The sequence below is a fragment of the Enhydra lutris genome, unplaced genomic scaffold, assembly GCF_002288905.1.
Source record: "Enhydra lutris kenyoni isolate GAN:26980312 unplaced genomic scaffold, ASM228890v2 scaffoldscaffold9, whole genome shotgun sequence".
NCBI lineage: Eukaryota > Metazoa > Chordata > Mammalia > Carnivora > Mustelidae > Enhydra > Enhydra lutris.
The window spans coordinates 20,789,834-20,810,204 of NW_019154093.1; the positions used below are offsets into that span (position 1 = coordinate 20,789,834).

A 20,371-nucleotide genomic window follows, 5' to 3' on the forward strand; every position below is an offset into this window, starting at 1 on the left:
AGGTTCCCCCACTACGATGCTCAGCACAGCACTGTCCCCACTATGTGTGTGGCCATCTCAAGCAGCAAGCACTGGGAGAAATGCAGAGGCTTCACATGGATGACTTGGCACAGTCCAGGCAAAGAGGGATTCTGAGCAGAGGGGATGATGCATATGGCAGTGGCCACACCCTAAGTCCCTAGAGCTGGAAGTTGGTGGATTCTGGTGGCCAAGTGCTACAATTAGGAATGAATGAGGCCCCAGAATTCAAGGTGCTACAACCCCCACTTTCACAGGAAACACTTCTGAGAAAAGCACTACAGAGAGAGGGGGCTGACCACCTCAAAGTCAGTGAGCTGGCAATAGAGCTGACTCACAGCCAGACTTCTTGACACCTGGGAGGCCTGGCCTTCCTCAGTTCGTCCCAGCAGCTGCAAAGCCACCCCAGGCCTCTTCTTCCCTGTGTATGTGAACCCAGCTGCCTGCCTCCCTCCACAGGAACACTTCTAGGTCACTTTAGTTCAACAAGGTTCCCTGAGGTTGTGTTCCTGTTAGTGGTGTGAGGTGATGCAGAATGAATGCCAGGCCCACAGGGACTGGGTCTGAGGGAGCACCTTCAACAGCAAGGTGGTCTCAGGGCAAGAGGGGCCTCCTAGGTGGGACTTAAGGAACAAGGGAAAAGCAAAGGCCTTTGAGTCACACAGAACTGTCTTCAAATCCAGTGTCTGTCACCAGCAGCTGTGTGGGCCAGGGAAGTCACATACCTTCTCTTGGCCTCCATGTCCCTGTGCACCCAGTGGAGGTAATTCCTACCTCATCGGGTGTGCTATAGAGAATCAGCAAGTGCTGGGCACACAGCAAGAGCTCAGTGAAAGCCTGCCCCCTCCTCCAGCCCCGCCTGCCCCAGACCCAAAGAATTCCCTTTCAGCTTTGTCTTGGCAGAGGTACTGAAAAGGTAGGGGAGGGATGAGAAATCAGGATTTCAGGTCATTGAGACACATGGTCTGTGTATTTGCCAATACCAAATTGGATGCTCTCTGATGATCTCTGTGATTCTAAGAGTCTTAGTTCAGCATTCTCTGCTATCATTACTGTGATGATAATGGCTAATACTTGTTTCATCGCTTACCATAATGTCATAAGTTTTCACTCACTGTGGGCATCTGCTGTGCCTTATTTTGCCTTTATAGCATCTCTTTCTTTAATGCCTCCTCCCACCAACCAACACTTTTTCTGGGGACCTTATTTTTTTCTGGAGAACCACCCCTCTCCTATTCTTGATCCATGAGGAGTCTTCCCACTCCTGTTTCCAAGCACTGACATGTGATCTATGCCAGACCAGTGAGCCTCGACTGTGGGACTATGGTTGAAACCAAAGGGAAGATGTGAGTTAGGGTCAGGCAGTCCATAGCCACCCTGTCACAAGGAGAAAACCCTCCTGCACAGCAAAGATGTCAAAGGGCAGAGTACAGCCACAGATGGAAAAATGTCAAGCCCAGGTGACATAATTTGAATTCCAGGATCCAGCCCTACCTGAAATCATTTGTGCCTAGAATTTTCAGGTCTATCAACCAAAGAGCCTTTTGTGTTTTCAACCTGCATAGTCCATATTTAGTGGCCACTAACCCCGAGTGACTTTTTAAGTTTAAATTTGAATTAAAATTAAATAAAATTGAAAGCACCCAGTTTGCACTAACACACTGCAGGTGCTCAATGTGCCCATGTAGCTGGGGGCTACCTCCACCATAACAGAATGTTCTCTTAGACAGCGCTCACCCAGACAGTTGAGCCATGCTTCTGTCCCTTGTGACTAAAAAATCTTGACTGACACTGTAGTTCTAAACTTTATCTGCTCCTCACGGTCTTTAGTTCCTACCAACCCTGAGTCCTCTTAGAACTTATGGTTCTGTTTAAATTCCAGCTGAGACAGGCTTTCAGTCAAGGGTTTGGCCCTGGGTCTGGGGGCCTCATGGCCAGACGGGGTTGGCCTGGTCCCCCAAGGTCCCCAGCACCTGGTATCAGCCCACCTTGGACCAGGAGTTCTCCTTGCTGAGCAGGTCGGCATAGAAGTAGGCCATCTTCCACTGGCCCTTGTAGGTGAAGCACCACATCAGCTCCCAGTAACACATGTGGTGGAACTGCTTCCAGTGCTGCTGGGCCTCACAGCACTCCTCGAACCGCTGGATGGCCTGCGGGCACCTGCTGGTCAGCTTCATGGTCCCACCGCCCTGCCCCATTCCATAGCAAGCCCAGCCTCCTCCAGCGCACAGTGGTCCAGCCCTGTGCCAGGCTCAGGGAGGGAGGGCAGGCGGCAGTGCTGGGGAGACAGGAGTTCTGGGCTCCAGGCCTGGTTCTATTGACTAAGTCTTATAGGACGAGCTTGGGCTCAGTTACTGCCCCTCCCTGGGACTCTAGTCTTTCTGCACAGAATGAAAGGATGGGATGGAGCTGTAATGGAAGGACAGGAGGCAGGGGAAAGTATTAATATGAAAGCGATACAATGTCTGTGCCTCACAGGAAACTCCGAAGTTTCCAATAGCTCCCACAAAAGGACCTGGACCTGGGGCATCTGTCTTGCTGCTTGAGGAATCACAGCCAAGGCCAGATGGAGACCCCAGAACTCTACATTGTACAGTCCCTCCTGGGGACTCAGCCAGACCCATGTCCCTCCCCTCTCGAACCCCTTCGATGGCTCCCATCTACGGAGACCCCCCAGCCAGGTCATCAAGGTGCCCACCTCACACCCTGGCACTGCTGTTCCACTCACAGTGCCTGTCACCATGCCCTGAGTAAGCAGGGCTTCCCACCCCAGCTCACCAAAGGACCTCCGGGTGCAGGAATGCTACAGTCCTGCATCTCCCCATCAGGTCTTCCTCACCACGAATGCCACCTCCTCCCTCATCTTCCCAGGCTGTCCCATTCCAAATTGCTTCTCCCACCCCTGCTCTCTTGTTGGTTCTCTCTTAGAGCCCTCCTCCCAGAGTCCACCCACTGGTCTGGGAGACCACAAGGGGTCACCAGCACTGGCTCAGTCCCCTCCCTTACTCACTATGTCAACATTGCCTTTTATGGCTTCAATCCGCCCGGCGAAGAACAGGAAGATGGCGCCCTGCAATGACATGCACACAGATCTGTGTGGGCACGCAGGGCACACATGGGCAGGGGCTGGTGCCAGCAGGCAGGCAGGGGGGCCCACCTTAGGGTATCGCTTCAGGTAGGGCTTCAAGAGCTTCTCTGCTTCCTCGATGTTGACATTCCCGGTACCTGAAGGAGGTGAGGGGACAGCACATATCACCTATCACCGGCTCTTGGAATCCCCCTGGCAATCTACCAGAGGCTTCCTGGGGCCGCCTCTTCCCTCTCTGTGAAATAGGGGTAATTCTTCTACCTCCAGGGTGATGTGAGGATTATATAAGATGGTGCTGACATCATCCCGGCACACCAGCCAAGCTCAATAACCAAGAGCCCATGCCCGCCTCAGTGGTACCCACAACCCCCAGGGTCCACTACAGGGTCCTCACACCCTCTACAAGGTGGGCATGGCCACCCCATTTCACAGATGAGAAAACTGAGGCTGGAACCTGGTCACATTGTGAGGAAGTGAACGGTCGGCAGGCCAGGCCACAACACTGCTGACGCAGCTCCGTTGGTTCTGGCTTCAGAGCCCCACCTGGCCCAGTCCTGGGGGCCCAAGCAGGGTCTGCAGCTCCTTGCCCTCCAGTCCCCTGCCCTGAGAGCCAACCACACCCTAGATGCCCCATTCTGGCTGTCTCCCCGCCACCCCCACAAGGGCACTCTTACCGAGCACAAAGGTGAGGAAGGTGTGGTAGCAGAGCAGCAGCATGACACAGAGCACAGCGCGGAAGCTGTGTCCTGACGCGCCCTCCTCCAGCTGCAGCAGCCCGTAGTCCTGGGGGAGAGAGCGCGGTGGGCTGAGGCCGGACCCAGGCTGGGGGCAGGGCCGGGAGGTCACCAGACAGCTGGGAGGGCCGTGCTGATGGAGCAGGGACAGGAAAGCACTGGACTCTGCATCTGGATCCCTGCTGGCCAGGTCAGCCGCGCTCGGGCGGGGCCACCCTCAGCCAGGCTCCCCTCTCGGTACCCTGGCCACCTTTCTGGGGGCAGGGGACATTGCTGCCAAGGCCAGGGCAGAGGCTTGGGTCCAGGTGTCCCCCACTTCCTCAATAGCTCCTTCCCCATTCCTGCCCTTATTTACCTGCTGGCCCCCAGGGTGAGCAATGAGGCCCGGAGCAGCCCCGGGTCTGGTCAGGGAGGAAGAGAAGCCAGACTGCACTTGAGGCAGATAATCCTAACCATAGACTCAGAGCACAGATGGGACCACGAGGACTGCGGCCTAGGAAGGCTTCCTGGAGAAAAAGCCTCTAGAGCTTGGCTGGGGAGGAGAGGCCAGACTCCCCTAGTGTCCCTGTCTGCAGTCCGCCCCCATCTATTCTTCAGGGTATTCTCATTCTTTCTAATATACAAATCTGACCTACCTCACCCCTGGCCTCAAACCCGCCACAGCTTCCTTGCCTTCAGGATAAAGATGAAGCCAGAGCTGGTATCTGAGGGCTCTCCCACTTTGGCCTCGCCACCCTCTCCTCCTACCCAGGCAAGCCACACTGTCCCACATCTTGGCCTTTCTCATGCTCCTCCCTCCTGTCATCATCCTGAAATCCTTCTCAGGACTCAAGGGCCCTCTTAAGAAAACAAAACTAAAAGGGACCTTTGGAGCCTCTAACCGGTGCTCCCCCGGACCCAGTCCATGGACCATGGACAGGTCTCCAGACAGACATGAGGCTCAGAATCCCAAGATCCCAAGTGATCTCAGTTCTCAGTTCTCTGTCTGTCCTGATGGTGTCCAGGAGAAAGCCCCAGTCCTGTGCTGGTGTGTGTTCAACACCACTGTCGCTCTAAACACCTCTTCCCACAGGAAAACAGCCTTGGTAGATCATACACCCTGCTTTCGCAAGACCGCTTGGTGCTCGTAGGATTTATGGTTATGATTATGTTCTTATCATGCCAAATAACATGAATTTTCTATGTAGTAGTGTTTCCTTTAGATAAACCTAAGTTAAAAATATGAGCCATTTGGGAGAAAAATAATACATAAATAATAATATAGAGGTCTGCGGACCTGGCAAAAGTCAGGCGAGGCCAGAGGAAGTTCAAGTTTGAGAAACACTGATCAGTCTAAAACAAAAAAGCCCCTTATTTTACCCAAAAAAGACACAGAGGAGGAGATGAGGCTGGACTGATCCAGGACTCCTGACTCTCAGGCCACTGTTTCTTCTACCACAATGGGCCTCCTCCACCAGGGAGTTTCCCTGATTTGCTACCTAGTACTCAGATTCCTGCCTTTAGGAAAGTCTCTGGGCGCTTCAGTCCTCTGGTTTCTGTCCTCAAGGCCTAATGCATAGTAGTGCTTCTCTTAGGTGACTCCCAGACAAAAAAAAATGGTTCCAAGGGAAAGAATTTTCTCAAGGTCTTCCAAGGAAGGAGCACCAGGTTGCTGACACCTGTAAGACTCAGAGAACATGATTCTAGGCCACTGCACGAAGCTGCCCTTCACACCATCCTTACCCTACAGCCTCTTTACCCTGTGTGGGACTGGGCAGGGATCACTGGCCCCATTTGATTGGAGAGCAGACTGAGGCTCAGAGAGGCCTGGGCCTTGTCCATGGCCACACACTGAGGGGGGCTGTGCTAGGACCGGCACACAGGGCCTGCGGCCCCGCAGCCCCACCCTGTCCAGCTGAGGCAGTCAAGAGTCCCAGAAGGCAGGTGGTTACCTTGTTTCCTGAAAATCCCACAAACTCCAGAAGCCGCAGGATCCTGGTAGGAAGCATGGACAGCGTCTGGCAGGAACAGGGGTAGGTGGTCATGAGGAGGGGTAGAAGCTGTCCCTCCTCCCCAAACCCCCAGAGTCCTGCAGGAAATCCTGAAGGAGCAGGACCTCTCTCCAGAACGTCCACAAGGAGGCCTGAGGTTTCTCAGAAAGCCAACTTCCCTGGAGAGAAAAGCACCTCAGTGCGACAACTAAGAGCAAACTGTCTAACTCCCAATCTCACCGTGCCCACTGGGTCACCCCGGACCAGCTACATAGCCTTTCTATGCCTCGGTTTCCTCATCTGGGAACCATAATAGCCCCTTCCTCCCAGGGGTACTGTGAAGGATCAGACGGCAGCTGGTGATGTCACACTGAACCCCTGCTCTGCACCAGGGGCTCTGGCTTTGCATCTGATCCTCAACAGTCTTGCCAAGAAAGATCACTGCCCCGTCCGACAGATGGAAAAACAGAGGCAGGGATAAGTGACAGGACAGGTCTAAGGCCCCACAGCTCATCAGAAGGCGAGCCAGTTCTCAAACCCAGGACAGCCTGGCTATAACCTGCTAAAGCATCTGATGAACTCTGCAGTTTGAACTTCTCAGCACTAAGGCCAGGATCCCTGTTCCCACTTTACATACAAGGAAACTGGGATTCAGAGTGGGGCAGGGACTCCTGCCCCAAGGCCTGCTCCTGGAACAGCCTTGCCTAGAGGGGAGAGAGCCATACCCTGCCACACACGCACTTCTGGACAGGTCTCTGGACATCTGGGGACAAGAGTCTAAATTGTTGATGAGCAGCTCCTCCTCCCAAGAAGAGGCCTCAGAACCTCCCCGCCTAGCTTAGCTCACACTGTTCCTTCTGCCTTGAATGCCCTTCCCGCCTACAGATCCTTCAGGACCCAACCCAAATATTCCCCACTCCATGAAACCTTCCCTAACCTCTCCCCAGGAAGGGGTCTCGGCTTTCTGTTCCTGTGGGTTGCCCACTGCTTCCAGGCCTTTCTCCCTCCCTGCTACTGGTCAATATTTAACCACCAGGTCTCCAGAGTAGAAAAAGGCCCTCATTTATTGTGTTTGTCTTTTCCTGGTCCTATAAACACTGCCACCCTGGTGCATTTCAAGCTTTCAACTTGACCTGGGGAGAAATGCATGGAGGGACTTCTGAAGCCAGCGCCAGCACCCACTCCCACCCCATGCTAGCTCTGAGCATCCGAGGCTGGCAACAGGTCTGCTTTACTGCTAGGTCCCTGGGCCAGCATGAGGCCCAGCGCCGTAAGCCAGCAGAGAGCAGGTGTACGGGCACTCCCAACTCACCAGGTTGAAGGCTCCCACACCGAGCTTCACACCTCCTTCAAAGTGTCTGTGGTTTTCTCCCTTGCAGTATTGTGAGGACTGCACAAGGCTGTCCAGCTCCCTGTGGAGAGAGGCAAAATCTTGTTCAGCCACATAGTGGGGGCAAGGTCCCCATTCCAGCTGGGACTAAGGTTGCCCCCCACTCCCAGCTGTTTCCAGAACTCGCTGATGGTAGATTGGTAAGGGTTCTGGCAATGCAGAGAGCTGACATTCGAGGAATTTCTAACCCCATCTCCATAACAAGATACTCCTTGCCCCTGAATGTCAGCCTTATCAGCCCTAGGGCACCTGCCTTGTCCAAAGTTTGCACATGCTCTGCATTCTCTCTAGAACAGTTTCTCTACTCTGGCACTACTGACATTTTAGGCTGGATAAATTCTTCATTCGTATTATCCCAGGATGTTTAGTGGTATCCCTGGCCGCCACCCACTAGATGCCAGAAGCAACCTCCCCCAAGACTGTCACAACCAAAATGTCTCCAAATATTGCCAAATGTCCCAGTGAGGAGCCACTGAGCTAACTCCAACTCCCCCTCCTTCAAGAAGTCTACCTGGAGCCTCTTGGTTGAAATCCAGCCCTCTTCGTCCTGGTCATCAGTCACATAGAATCCAGATCCCAGCCCGCCCTGGGCAGGTCAAAGGGTTTAAAGATGCGCCGGCCTCCTTCCCGGGCCATGAGCATCTTGAGGGCTTTCAGTAAGCAAACACTGACTGTGGCCTCTCTGTGCCAGGCACTGGAGAACAGCTAGAAGCAAAGCCACCAAGCTCCTGCCCTCACAACTCTCCTGCTCTGGAGGACAGACCCCCATCAAGTCACTGTGAGGATGAGGAAGGCCTCAAAGAAGAAGACTCCCGGGGCCTGATCTAGTCTGGGGTTCAGGGAAGGTCTCCCTGAGAAGCTGACATTTGAGCTGAAACCTAGGGATGGGGAGGTTAGCCTGGCACAGAAAGAGTGATCCCAGCAGAGAGACAGCATGTCCAAAAGCCCCCGGAGTAGGAATGAGCTTGGCATGTTTGAAGAACTGAGGGAAGGCCCAAATGTCTGAGGCACAGTGAGATGGAAGATATTGCTCAGAGGGCAGGAGGAGCTCCCAGGAATGACTCAGCAATGACCTGGGACTTTATTTCAAGAGCAAGAGGGAATTCGTATGGGGTGACTTGACAGGATCTGTGCTTTGGAAACATCACTCTGGCAGCTAGGGAGGAAACTGGAGGGGCCAGAGCCCACTTCCAGCACAGACCCACAAGGTAATGCAGTGCCCAGATACTACATGGGGTCTTACATCCCAGCAGTACCTTGAAATCAAACTCACAGTATCTCTTCAGGGAAACAGTCACGTTAGATGGGGGAAATAAGATGATGCATAGTCTCAAGTCAATTCAAGTCAACTTTTAATGGAAAATGAGTTTTAATGCCAAACTTGAGGGGAGAAATTGGGCTTTTGAAGCTTTTTTGATTTTAGAATTGTAAGGACTGTGGTGCCATATCAAGTAGAAGTGTTTGGACTGAGTCTTATTTCTTTTATCCATTAAACTAGGCCCATGGCTGGCCCACAGCTGAGAAGGCATGGAAATGATCTGGCCCTCGGGAGGGTGAGAGTGTATACTGGAGGGTCGAAGGCAGGCTTCATGCGAAAGCGGCATTTGGATTGAGTCTTAACAGATAGGTAAGGGTTCTGTTGCTGTTCTCAAAGAGACAGTCCTTGTGCCTGCCTCCGAGCCTCTACCACACCAAGCAGTTTATCCAGAATCTGTCTGATTTTCCCGTGCTCAGGGTCAGACATAGACTCAGGGGAACCAAATGAACAGATATAACAAAAAACCAGGGGAATAATATTCCGGAAAACTGAGGTCCTGAGGATGCAGAAATCTGCCTGAGGTCACATGGCATTCTAGGCTTCCTGCCACCACTGCCTTCCTGCTCTCTACCTCCCACAAAGAGGCCAGAGGGGCACAGAGTCGCAGACGCCGTGGACCCAGTCACCCCCAAACCAGCCCCACTTACTTGTAGGTCTGGTAGCTGTTTCGAACTTTGATGCCGCCCTTGATGAAGCTCACCATGTTCTCATCCTGCAGGAGGGAGAGATGCTAAGAGCCAGGCCTGGGTGGGGAGCCACAGGCTTGAGAAGAATCATACAGGGCTTTGGGCCCAGCCTGCCCCACCTCCGGCCCAGCCCTAAAAGGAGCCCTGGAGGGATGGGGTCAGGCATTGAGGTCAGGCCTCCCGAACCCCTGGGACCTGAGATAAGGGTTTCCTTGCCAAACAAGCCCTCCAGAATGTCCAGGGCTCACCCACAGCCTCCCAGTTACATATGCTAAGTGCCTGGAGAAGGACCTGGAGGAGGGACTCCCAGTGGTTAACAGTGCCTCCTCTAGGTGGACGAACCGTGGCAAAGCGAGAGGGAAGCTCATTTTTGGGGGGGAATTTTTCTGTTTTTTTACAACAAGCAGCTACTTACCACATCTGTAATTTAAAGCACCACTACCTACAGCCCAGATGTAGTTCCATTCCTGGGGGTATGCCCAAGAAGAACATGGGCTGCAGAAGTCACCTTCCAGAACATTCATGGCACCAGTGTTTATAGCCACCAGTAACTACAAACAACCCAAATGGCCTTCAGCAGGAGAATGGATAAACAGACTGCTGTATCCATAGAAGGGAATATTATACAACCGCATATGGTTGAGTGAGTAAAGAAAGCAAGTCCCACACAGCCTGAGGGCTTAAGAAGCTTGAAGCCAACTAAAACACAACAATATGCTGCTAAGACATGAATAGAAAGCTGAGAAAACTATTTTTAAAAAAATAAGGTGGGGGATGATCAACAAAACTCTAGGCAGTGGTTTCCCCATGAAGGGAGGCAGGGGACAGTGTGGGAAGGAGCCCAGGGGGCCAGGGGACTCACTAGCTATGTTCTGTCCTCTGGTTGGGTGGGGGAAACCATGGGCATTTATTTATTATGTGTAATAAAATACACAAATAAATAGAAGGCCACTCACAATGCAATTATTAACAGTAATCCTAATGAGAATTTAGGATTAATCTAATTCTAATTACCTGAGGTACAAAAAGAACAGAAGCTAACAAAAATAAATAGTATCCTAATAATAAAATCCATATATGCCTCTCTACCCCAATACCCACATTCACATGATGATTATATGTTCTAACCCAGGCTTTCTGGTGAGATCACCACTGTGTGGTGAGGACCACAGGCTCTGAGTCCAGCCCTGCATTCAAACCCCAGCTCTGGCTGTTGCTAATCAGGTGACCCTGTGAAAGTGGCTCCTCCCCTCTAACCCTCCCCTTCGCAGGCCGGTGAGGTGAAGATTTCTTAATATAAGTACATTTACGTAACGACCACCATGCATCCGGTGAAAGGTATATAAAACCACATAGTAAAATGGACACACAAAGCCTGGTATATCGTAGAATCAAGTTTGATCCATTCAAACTTGCTTGTTGAATGAGTCAACTGTAAAGCAGGTTTTGTGGGAATGCCTGTCACCCCACAGGGCCCTTAGGAAGAAAACAGCAGTCCTGAGGTGGGAGCACATCCTAGTAGTGGGTGGGAACACGTGTGCCCAGTGTGGAGGGGTAAAGCCCATCACCGCTGCCCATGAGCCTGGCCAGGGCTGGCAGGGCTGGGGTGACCAAGCCTCGGTCCTCTCCTAAACCACAAGGAGGCTGGCTGTGGCTGCTATAGCCACTTCCGGCTTGGAGATGGTGACTGATCTGAAATCCCCAGGCCGTTTGTACAAGGAGAGGGTTCCTACCTGCAGGAAGGTCAGAGCTGCTCTCTGCAGCAGGCACTCTGCATAGCAGACCTCAGCATGGATTTCCTCTGCAAGGAGAAAACCAAAGCCCGGAGGCCTCTGGGACTGTGGGCAGGCAGCATGGGCCAAATCCTCCCCACCCTACTTCCCAGAAGGCAAAAGGAGCCTGAGTCAGGCCCTCCCCCTCCACCCATGGAAATTGGGGGTGGGGGGGTGGTCCGGCTCCTCCAGAGCTTTTACCACTGTCCAGAATTAGCTCACACTTCCCCCACCTTCTAGCTGGTTCCCCAGCCCACCACCCAGGGTGTCAGTGCAGGGCCCTTAGCTTCCTTCTCTTGTTCTCCAAGCACCACTGCAGGTGCTGTGCGCCAGCCCCCTGTGGGGCCAGACAGGACAAAGTGCTGGGATGAATGGCTAAATGAAGATGATCCTGATCCATGGAAGCCCACAGGCTGTAGGAGAAGGGAAAGAGCAGCCCAGGGAGACAGGGGAGACTTCCAGAAGAAAGGACATTCTAGTCAGGCCCTCTGAGTTGAAAAGGAATGGAAGCATGAGGCAGGAAGAGCTTTCAAGGCAGAGGCCTGGGAGAAGCAAAACTCTAATGTTTGGGGACAGCCAAGCACAGAAGGTTGAAATGGGGTGAGTACGGAGAGACTTAGGAGACAGGTAAGATGAGAGGCAGCAGTCTGGTTGCAAAGGGCATGAGCGCTGGTGGACTACTGCAGATTTGGCCCATGGGCATGAGGGAGCTCTGGAAGGCATGAGGGAGGGCGTGGCATTGTCATATTCATTGTTTTGGGCTGGAAACTTCAAGGACTCTTAAGGGTGGTGAAGGCCATCTGCTCCTGAACGGAAGAGCCCCCCACTGCTCACCACTGGCCGCTACTACCGCCAGGTCTGCCACAGGGGTCACGGCACACAGGCCCTGGCGGCCCAGACCACCCCTTCCACTGCTTTCAGCTGTCTCATCCCAGTGGGCCAGGCTCCAAAACCACATTCCCCTCTGGGGCATCACTGTGATCATTAGGCCAGTAAACCTAAGTGCACACACAAATTCTAAGCCCACCCTGGCCTGAAGGGTAAAAGCGCGTGGACCCTGTGACAGTGTTTTCTTTCCCCAACTTCTGGATCCTCAGCAGGTAATGCCATCAGGTAAGTGAGTCCCCCACCCCACCACCACCCTGACCTCCCCTCCTCACCTGAGAGCAACTTCTCCAAAGGCCCCAGGTCTGACCCATGGGTGTCCCAGCACCAAAGCCAGGGCCTTGCCCCTTCATGAAACTAGGAGGTTAAGTGCCCCTTCCCACCCCTCCCTGGGCCTGGAACAGGGTGAGCATGGGTGAGAGGACACTCAGATGCCACACCTTCTGTGAACTGGTCCATCGTGGGGCGATGCACCAGGTTGCTAAAGGAGTCTGTTACAGAGGACTTCTTCCGGTGCCTGAAGAGGAAAGAGGGGCTTCAAGTCATTCAGTGAGGGTGAGCAAGGGGCCAGGGTGGGCTCAGATGCATCCACCATTCCCATGGGACTCCACACACACTGAACCGAGTCCAGGCTTTCTCACACACTTTCTTCTGCTGTTACCCCTACTTGGAGCCTCTCCCCTCCTTCCTCAGCCCCAGCCAGGTCCTCATCACCCCTTAGGACCGAGCTCCAGCATCGCCTTTTCCAGGAAACCTTTCCTACTCCTCTGGCAAGACCCCCACAGCCCCTGGAGCTTCCCTGCATCAGGCTGGGAGGTCACTGTTGGCACCTTCTCCCAGACCAGCCAGCTCCCCCAGGGGGCCAGGTCTGATGCTTCCCGGGGTGGCCTGTGCCCACACAACAGCTGGCCAAGGGCAAGTATGAGTGTGTGTCCAGTGAAAGACAATACTACCTGTACACGAACACTGAGGGTCCATTCAGTCATTCTCTCGTTCAAACAGTTTCTGTGTACTGAACACCCATCATGCACCAGGTCCTGTGACCAGTGACCTCATTCGGCCCCCACAAAGGCCCTCTCTTTATACCTATTTTACATATGAAGAAAGTTGAATCCAGATAGACTTGCCCAAGATCAAAGAGCTATTACCTGACAGAGCCAGAATTTGTCTCCATGAAATCAGGCCTGGCCCCCAGAAGCTGCTTAGAGACTGGCTCAGACAACAGGGCTCCTGAGGCAGAACTGAGGGGACAGCTCCTAGCACTTGGGGACACATCTTCTTAGCCAGAAGGAGCATCATTAATAGTGGCATTTGAGGCACTGGGATAGGCCAAGGTAACAGAAGGACGGCCCTCACAACACCTCATCCCTGCCCGCCCCACAGCCCTGACCTCTGACATAGCGTCTGTGCCTCCTTCATCATGTTGCCAGCCAGCACGATGTCCTGAGGGTCAAAAGTCATCATGGCCTGCATCTCCAGGATGGTGGCATATGTCAGCGAGTGGTACATGCTCTCCTTGGTTCTGCCAGAGAGAAGGGACATGAGAGCACCCACTCCCAGAACTCCAGAGGTAGCCGGCCTGTGTTGGTCACCACCACTACCTCCCGACTGGGCATGGTGGGGAAATAGGGATCCGAGGATGAAAGAGACTCTCCCAAGGTCTGACCCTTCCACTGCTGCTCAAAAGGCCTCAGACCCCACTTCCTCTCCTTCTGAATGGCACCAAGTGACTTTCCAACTCTGAGCCTTAGTTTCTCATCTGTTCTACAGGGACGGCAGCAGCAAGGCTGTGGTGAGGAATCAAGAAGGGCTTTAGCAGCAGGTTGGCCTGAGGCCGTGCCCCCTTTCCCCCACCCCGGCCCAGGGCCTGCCTCTCGCCTTCTGCCCCACCTCCCAGAGCACAGCCCAAATCCCTTCTCTCCTCAAGCTCTCCTTTCCTGCCCTGCCCTCGTTCCTTGTTCCCTGGGGCCCACAGGCCGCACCCCCTCCTGCCTCTCCCTATCCCATCATCTGACCACACCACTGACTGCCTAACTCCTCCCATGGCTTTCAAGTCCAATGGGGTAATGCTCTGGCCCAAGGCTCCATACAGCACAGGTCCTGCCCACCTTTCCAACCCAACCCTCTAGTCACTTCTGCCCCAAAGCCTGGTCAACATTCCAGACTGTTTCCCTTGCCACACTGAGACACACGTGCTCTCAAGAAATTCCTACCCTTTCCCTCCTCTTGGCCTTATGTGCATGCTGTTCCTGCAACCTGAAATGCTCTTTCCTCGCCCCCACACCCCGACTCATCTGTCAAGGCCCTCAAACGCCTCCAGGGCCCCTGGGCATTGGGTCTCCCTCCTCAGGGAGCATGTATCTATAATGAGGCATAGGTCATACTGAGTTTATATCAGCAGAGGCTCAGCTCTCCTCTCAGACTGAACTGCGGGTACCTCAAGGACAGAGCTTATATGGAAGGCATCTCTGTCCTCAGCACCAGTGCGACAGGGCCTAGTGAACCAGCCTTGGGAAACCTTTTGCTCCTGCCATCCTGCTTCTCCACAGCCCAGACCTCTCAACCGAAAAGTATATGGTAGAAGATGGGGGGCGGGGAGTGGCATTTAGTCTAACAAATGGAAAGAGAACCAGGCAAGGAGAAAAATGCAGGCCCCTGTCTGCGCTTGGGAAAGTCGCAATATGTCTGGGTCTTGATTTATACTTCTGGAAAATGGGGCAAGAACACTGGCCTGCCCAGGTTCCTATGGGACTGGCTGGGGATTACTCCTGCTTGTTGGCACAGTAGGTGCCACAGCAATTTTCTCTCCCTTCATTACACCCCCTCGTTAATTATTTATAAAATTCCTCAGTGCAGGGCCTATGCTGGGAACTTCAGGGGAAAGAGATGACTAAGGTTTATAAAGTGTTCTATTGTAAAATCATGCGACTTTATCTATTTTCATGTCTTTCTCATTCATAAAGCTCTGTAAAATTAAAAACCCTCTGTAAATTAAGTGTTTTTTTAACTTCTGGGTGACCGACCCCCCTCCCAGGTGATATTATCCTGGGGAGTCAAAGGTTTTTAAAGGAAACCAAAGGCTGGTCCACCCCTTACCAGTCCTGGCAGCTGTCAGGATACCTCCCAGATCTTTGCTAGAAATGCTAACCTGAAGGCCGTGGCTTGTGGAAAGGAGGCCACAGCCTGAAGTGGGGACAGAACTCAGGCTACAGAGTCCCCGAAATACAGGTTGAATCTTGGCTTTGCCAGTGACCAGCTGTGGATCCTGGTGAATCTTAAACCTCTCTGAGCCTCAAGTTTCTCCTCTGTAAAATGGATATAATGAGGGCCACATCACTGATGCTCAATAAATGTGAGTTTTTCTGTATCTGCTGGGGTCAAGAGTCACTGCCCTGGACAGAAACTCTCTCCTTCAGGAGATGTTTCCCTGGCCTTACTCAGAACCACTCCCACCCCCCAGATAATCCCTTCCTACTCCAGGCCTCCCCAGTTCTCAAGCCTCTTCCCATCTCCTCCCGGTGAGGCTACCTCAGTCTGGTGCTGGGTCCAGGAGGGACAGCCCCACCTGGGGAGCTGGCGGGCAAAGTGGAATTTCTCGTTTGAGGCCTAATGTCAAAACATGCACCTACGGCTGGGAATCCTGGCTCCTCCCCAGCCCACCCCTGGAAGCCCCTCAGCTGTGCCCTGGACTGAGATTTGTGGTACAGGCAAACATGCGGGATTCTGCAGGTTTCGTTCCAGACCACTGCAATAAAGCCAATACTGCAGTGAAGCAAGTGAAATGAATTTTTGGTTTCCCTGTGCACACAGAAGTTTAATTAAGCCTGCAATAGCATTATGTCGAGAATGTGTAACGGCATGATGTCTAAAAAAATACATACCTTAATCAAAAAATACTTTATTGCTATAAAACGCCAACCAGCATCTGACATTTCAGCGAGCTGTAATATTTTTGCTAGTGAAGGATCTTGCCTTCTGACGGATGAGGGTGGTGGTTGTAGAAGGATGGGTTAGTTGTGGCAATTTCTTTCTTTTTCTTTTTTTTTTTCAAAGATTATTTATTGATTTGTCCGAGAAAGAGAGAGAGAGAGCACAAGCAAGGAGAGCAGAAAGCAGAGGGAGAAGCAGGCTCCCCGCTGAGCAAGGAGCCCAATGCGGGACTTGATCCCAGGACCCCGGGATCATGACCTGAGCCGAAGGTAGTGGCTTAACTGACTGAGCCACACAGGCATCCCGGTTTACTGAATTTTTTAAGCCCACTGTTGAGACCCACTGATCAGAAAAAAAGATTCCTTTCAATTACTACTGGTCACTGACAGTGCCCCTGGTCACCCACAAGCTCTCCTGGAGATGGGCGATGAGGTGAATGTTGTTTTCATGCCCGCTAACACCACGTTCATTCTGTGCCCCATGATTTAACAAGTAATTTCGACTTTAAAGTCATATCACTTAAGAAACCTAATTCATAAGGCCATAGCTGCCACAGAGAGTGATTCCTCTGATGGAAAGTAAATTGAAAAACCCTAGAAAGTATTCACCAAACTAGATGCCAGTAAGAACTTTGTGATTCATGGGAAGAGGTCAAAGTATCAACATGAGCAGGAGTTTGGGAGAAACTGATTCCAGCCCTCATGGATGACTTGGAGGGATTCAAGACTTCAGGAGAGGAAGGACTTGCAGATGGGGTGGAAGGAGCAAGAGAACTGGAAGTGGAGCCTGAAGGTGGGACTGCGTGGCTGTCCTCTCAGGATAAAACTTGAGAGGGTGAGGAGTTGCATCTAATGGATGAGAAAAGAAGGTGGTTCCTTTTCTTTTTTTAAAGATTTCATTTATTTATTAGAGAGAGAGAGCACACGAAAGGGAGAGCATGAGAGAGAGAGAGCGAGAGAGCGAGTGCACAAGCAGGGAGAGCAGCAGGCAGAGGGAGAGGGAAAAGCAGACTTCTGACTGAGCAGGGAGCCCAATGCGGGATTTGATCCCAGGACCCTGGAGATCATGACCTGAGCCGAAGACAGACACTTAACCCACTGAGCCACCCAGCGCCCCAGAGAAGGTGGTTTCTTGAGATGGAATCCACTCCTGGTGAAGATGCTGAAATGACAACAAAGGATTAGCAATATTACATAAACTTAGTTGATAAAGCAGCAACAGCATGTGAGAAGATTGACTTCAGGGGCGCATGGATGGCTCAGTCGGTTAAGCTGCTGCCTTTGGCTCAGGTCATGATCCTGGGGTCCTGGGATCGAGTCCCACATTGGGCTCCTTGCTCAGTGGGGAGCCTGCTTCTCCCTCTGCCTTCTGCTCTCCCTGCTTGTGCGCTCTCTCTCTCTGACAAATAAATAAACAAAACCTTAAAAAAAATTCAGTAAACCACGTTGTAAACCGACATGCTTTGTTGTTCAACTTAAAGAGCACAGGAAGAATAGATTTAGCGTAATTCTTAAGAGCCCCAGAACTTTCAGGATGCTAAAGCAGCACAGGCTTCACCTTGAAGTCAACAGCTGCATTAGCTCCTAACATGAGTCAGCCCGCCCTTTGAGGCTTTGAGGCCAGGCGCTGACTCCTCTGCCGCTGTGCACGTCTCACACGGCATCTTCCCCGACAGAAGGCTGCTCCGTCTACACTGAACATCTGTTGTTCAGTGCATCCACCTTCACGAATGATCCGAGCCGGAGCTTCCGGACCACCTGCTGCGGCGTCTACACCGGCGCTAGCTGCTTCACCCTGCACTTCTACGTTATGGAGGCGGCTTCTTTCCCTAAACCTCACGAACCCACCTCTGCTGCTTCCAACCTTCCTTCTGCAGCTTCCTCACCTCCCTCAGCCTTCACAGAATGGAGGAGAGCTCGGGCCTTGCTCGGGGTCAGGCCTGCCTTAAGGGAATGTGGTGGCTGGTTTGCTCTTCTATCCAGGCCGCTCACACACTCTCCACGTCGGCAATAAGGCTGTTCCACCTTCTTATCATCCGTGTGTCCCCTGGAGCAGCGCTCTCAGTTTCCGGCAGGAACTCGTCCTTCGCTTTTGCAACTTGGCTGTTTGGTGCAGGAGGCTTCACTGTCTTGGCTTTCGACATCCTTCCTCACTAAGCTTGGTCGTCTCTAGCTTTTGATTTAAAGGGAGAGATGAGCAGTTCTTCTCACCACAACGCTCAGGGGCCACAGTAGGGTTATTAATTGGCCTAATTTCAATATTGTTGTCTCTCAGGGAATAGGGAGGCCCAAGGAGAAGGAGGGTGGGGGGGAACGGCTGGTCAGTGGACCAGTCAGAACGCACATAACATTTATCGATTAAGTTCATTGTCTTATATGGTGGTGGCCCAAAACAATTACGATAGTCACACCAAAGGTCAGTGATCACAAATCACCATAATAAATAGAATAATAATGAGAAAGTTTGAAATATTGCAAGATATTACCAGAATGTGACACAGACACAAAGTGAGTAAATGCTGTTGGAAAAATGGTGCCAAGACTTGCTTGATGCAGAGTTGCCACAAACCTTCCATTTGTAACAAATGCAGTATCCGTGAAGTGCAATGTGGTATTCCCAAACCTCAGACACTCCAAGTTTAGTTTACAGTCCATAAGTTCTTGTTGGCATATAGAGTCCTGACCCCTGAGAGTAAGAGCGCCCTCACCTCTGAGGGAAATCCAGCTCCAGGAGATAATGTCCACTGGGGTCCCACCTTCTAGGCCCAGGCCAGCTGTCAAATTGGGGAACCAGCAGAAGAGCAAGATGTTGGGACCTGGGATTCCTTGGCCATGAGGAGGTCAGCTAAGCTTAGTGGCCTCTAGTCCTTCCCTCCTCTACCCACAGCAAAGTAAAATGAACTGGAAGCTACTCAAAGAAGTGACAAACACAGAAAATAAATGCCCAGGCATTTGGGGTGATGAGGGGTGGAACCTGATGAGCCCATTACTTCCTGAGGACAAAGTATGGGGAACAATTAAATGAGACACTGTATGCACAATGCAGAATAATGAATGAAACTGGACCCCAACATCTTTTGAAGCTTCAGTGGCTATAAATGGGGAGGGGAGGCCATTTTTTTTTTAGCAAGAATTATTTTCTCTTAGACCAGTGGTTCTTAAGAAAGATGGGGAGATATTTTTCCTCCCCCAACCCCAACCCCCAGTATCTGGCAATTTCTTGAAACATTTTTTGCTTGTCAAAATGGGGATGTAGGTGGGGAATGTGTTAACATCTACTGTTTGAAGAGAACTCTCTTAAACTGAAAAAGAAAGGAAAATTTCTTTTCTGGAATGGAGCAGGGGCTTAGATGAGGGGCAGCTTCACTGCCTTAAGTATGACATTAAAAGGTAGCCTCATGGAAAGACTGGTCTCTCCCTAGTGCCTCTTTTCATTCAGGGCAAGCATTTCCTCTTTGGGGCCTGAATTGTCTGGCCCGAGTTATGGAACTTCTGGTAGAGTGTCCTCTTGAGATGAGGGAGGGTAAGGCAGCCCTTCAACACAAGAGGGCTGTGGGGAGAGGGTGAGGAAGGTGTGAGGGGAGGTGGCAGGGAGGAACCTGCATAGGGACAGGTAACGACCAGAAGGGAAGTGGAGCTGGGGAGTCTTTGAAAAATACTGGGAGGGAGGAGTGCCTGGGTGGCTCAGGTCATGATCCCAGGGTCCTGGGATCGAGTCCCGCGGGGGAGCCTGCTTCTCCCTCTGCCTGTTGCTCCCCCTGCTTGTGCACTCACGTGCACTCACTCTCTCTCTGACAAATAAATAAAATCTAAAAAAAAAAACAAAACTGAAAAAAGTGATAAAGGAAGAGTAGTATAACCATATTGTTTAGAAAGAAGGCAGTAAACACTGGAAGAAATGGATAAATGATTAACCAACATTATTACCCTGAAGGGCTTGAGTAAAGGCAACTCAAATCTTTAGTGCTCTGGAGAAAAATGAGGAAAAGCAGCTGTTGTTAGAGCTGACAGGGGAGAAACCCCGAGTGGATTCAGTGGGAACAAGAAACCAAAGTGGAAGAGGCCACAAGAACCTAAAAGGAAGGAAGTCACAATGACCTTGGGGAAGGCCTGGCTGCTCAGGGTTATAGAATGGGGAGCCTGAGCCCCTACTTTTATGGGTCTCTTGGAAGGTCATAGTGACTCAGAAGGCGGAAGGCAGTCAGTTACACTGGGTTCCTCTTATATAAGACCTCTGGTTCTCCATGACCAGACACCGCCCCACCCCCCTCCCTCCACTACATGTGGGCTCTAGAGTATGCTCTTGCACATGCACAGATACAAACACACACACACACACACACACACACACACACACACACACACACCCCAGACCCCCCACCCACAACCTAGGTATAAGCCTCACCTGGGCTTGAGGTAGCTGAGTGCTTCTGAGAACTGGTTGGTGAGGAAGAGGTCCAGGGCGATCATGCACTGGTCCAGGGCCTCATGGAGGCTGCTCACAGAAGTCCTGCTGGGAGAGACAGCAAGTGACCAAAAGACCTCAAACCCCCTCCAGGCTGGAACCGAGCCCCAAAAGGC

General features: G+C 52.0%; 1 protein-coding gene across 3 annotated transcripts in view; it reads right to left on the minus strand.

The window, feature by feature from the left end:
* LOC111143214 (tetratricopeptide repeat domain 39A) overlaps positions 1–20,371 on the minus strand; it is a 38,058-nt gene that overhangs the window by 11,172 nt on the left and 6,515 nt on the right. For 2 of the 3 annotated variants that reach the window (XM_022496781.1, XM_022496780.1), the window contains exons 2-12: positions 20,196–20,303; positions 13,252–13,383; positions 12,302–12,378; positions 10,938–11,005; positions 9,166–9,230; positions 7,123–7,222; positions 5,772–5,837; positions 3,781–3,889; positions 3,176–3,243; positions 3,029–3,088; positions 2,007–2,168 (exon numbers count right to left, since the gene is read on the minus strand). In XM_022496781.1, coding sequence (XP_022352489.1) covers positions 2,007–2,168; positions 3,029–3,088; positions 3,176–3,243; positions 3,781–3,889; positions 5,772–5,837; positions 7,123–7,222; positions 9,166–9,230; positions 10,938–11,005; positions 12,302–12,378; positions 13,252–13,383; positions 20,196–20,260 — 972 coding nt within the window. In that variant the 5' untranslated portion in view covers positions 20,261–20,303. The remainder of the gene's footprint in view (positions 1–2,006; positions 2,169–3,028; positions 3,089–3,175; positions 3,244–3,780; positions 3,890–5,771; positions 5,838–7,122; positions 7,223–9,165; positions 9,231–10,937; positions 11,006–12,301; positions 12,379–13,251; positions 13,384–20,195; positions 20,304–20,371) is intronic. The other variant, XM_022496782.1, reaches the window with a different exon arrangement.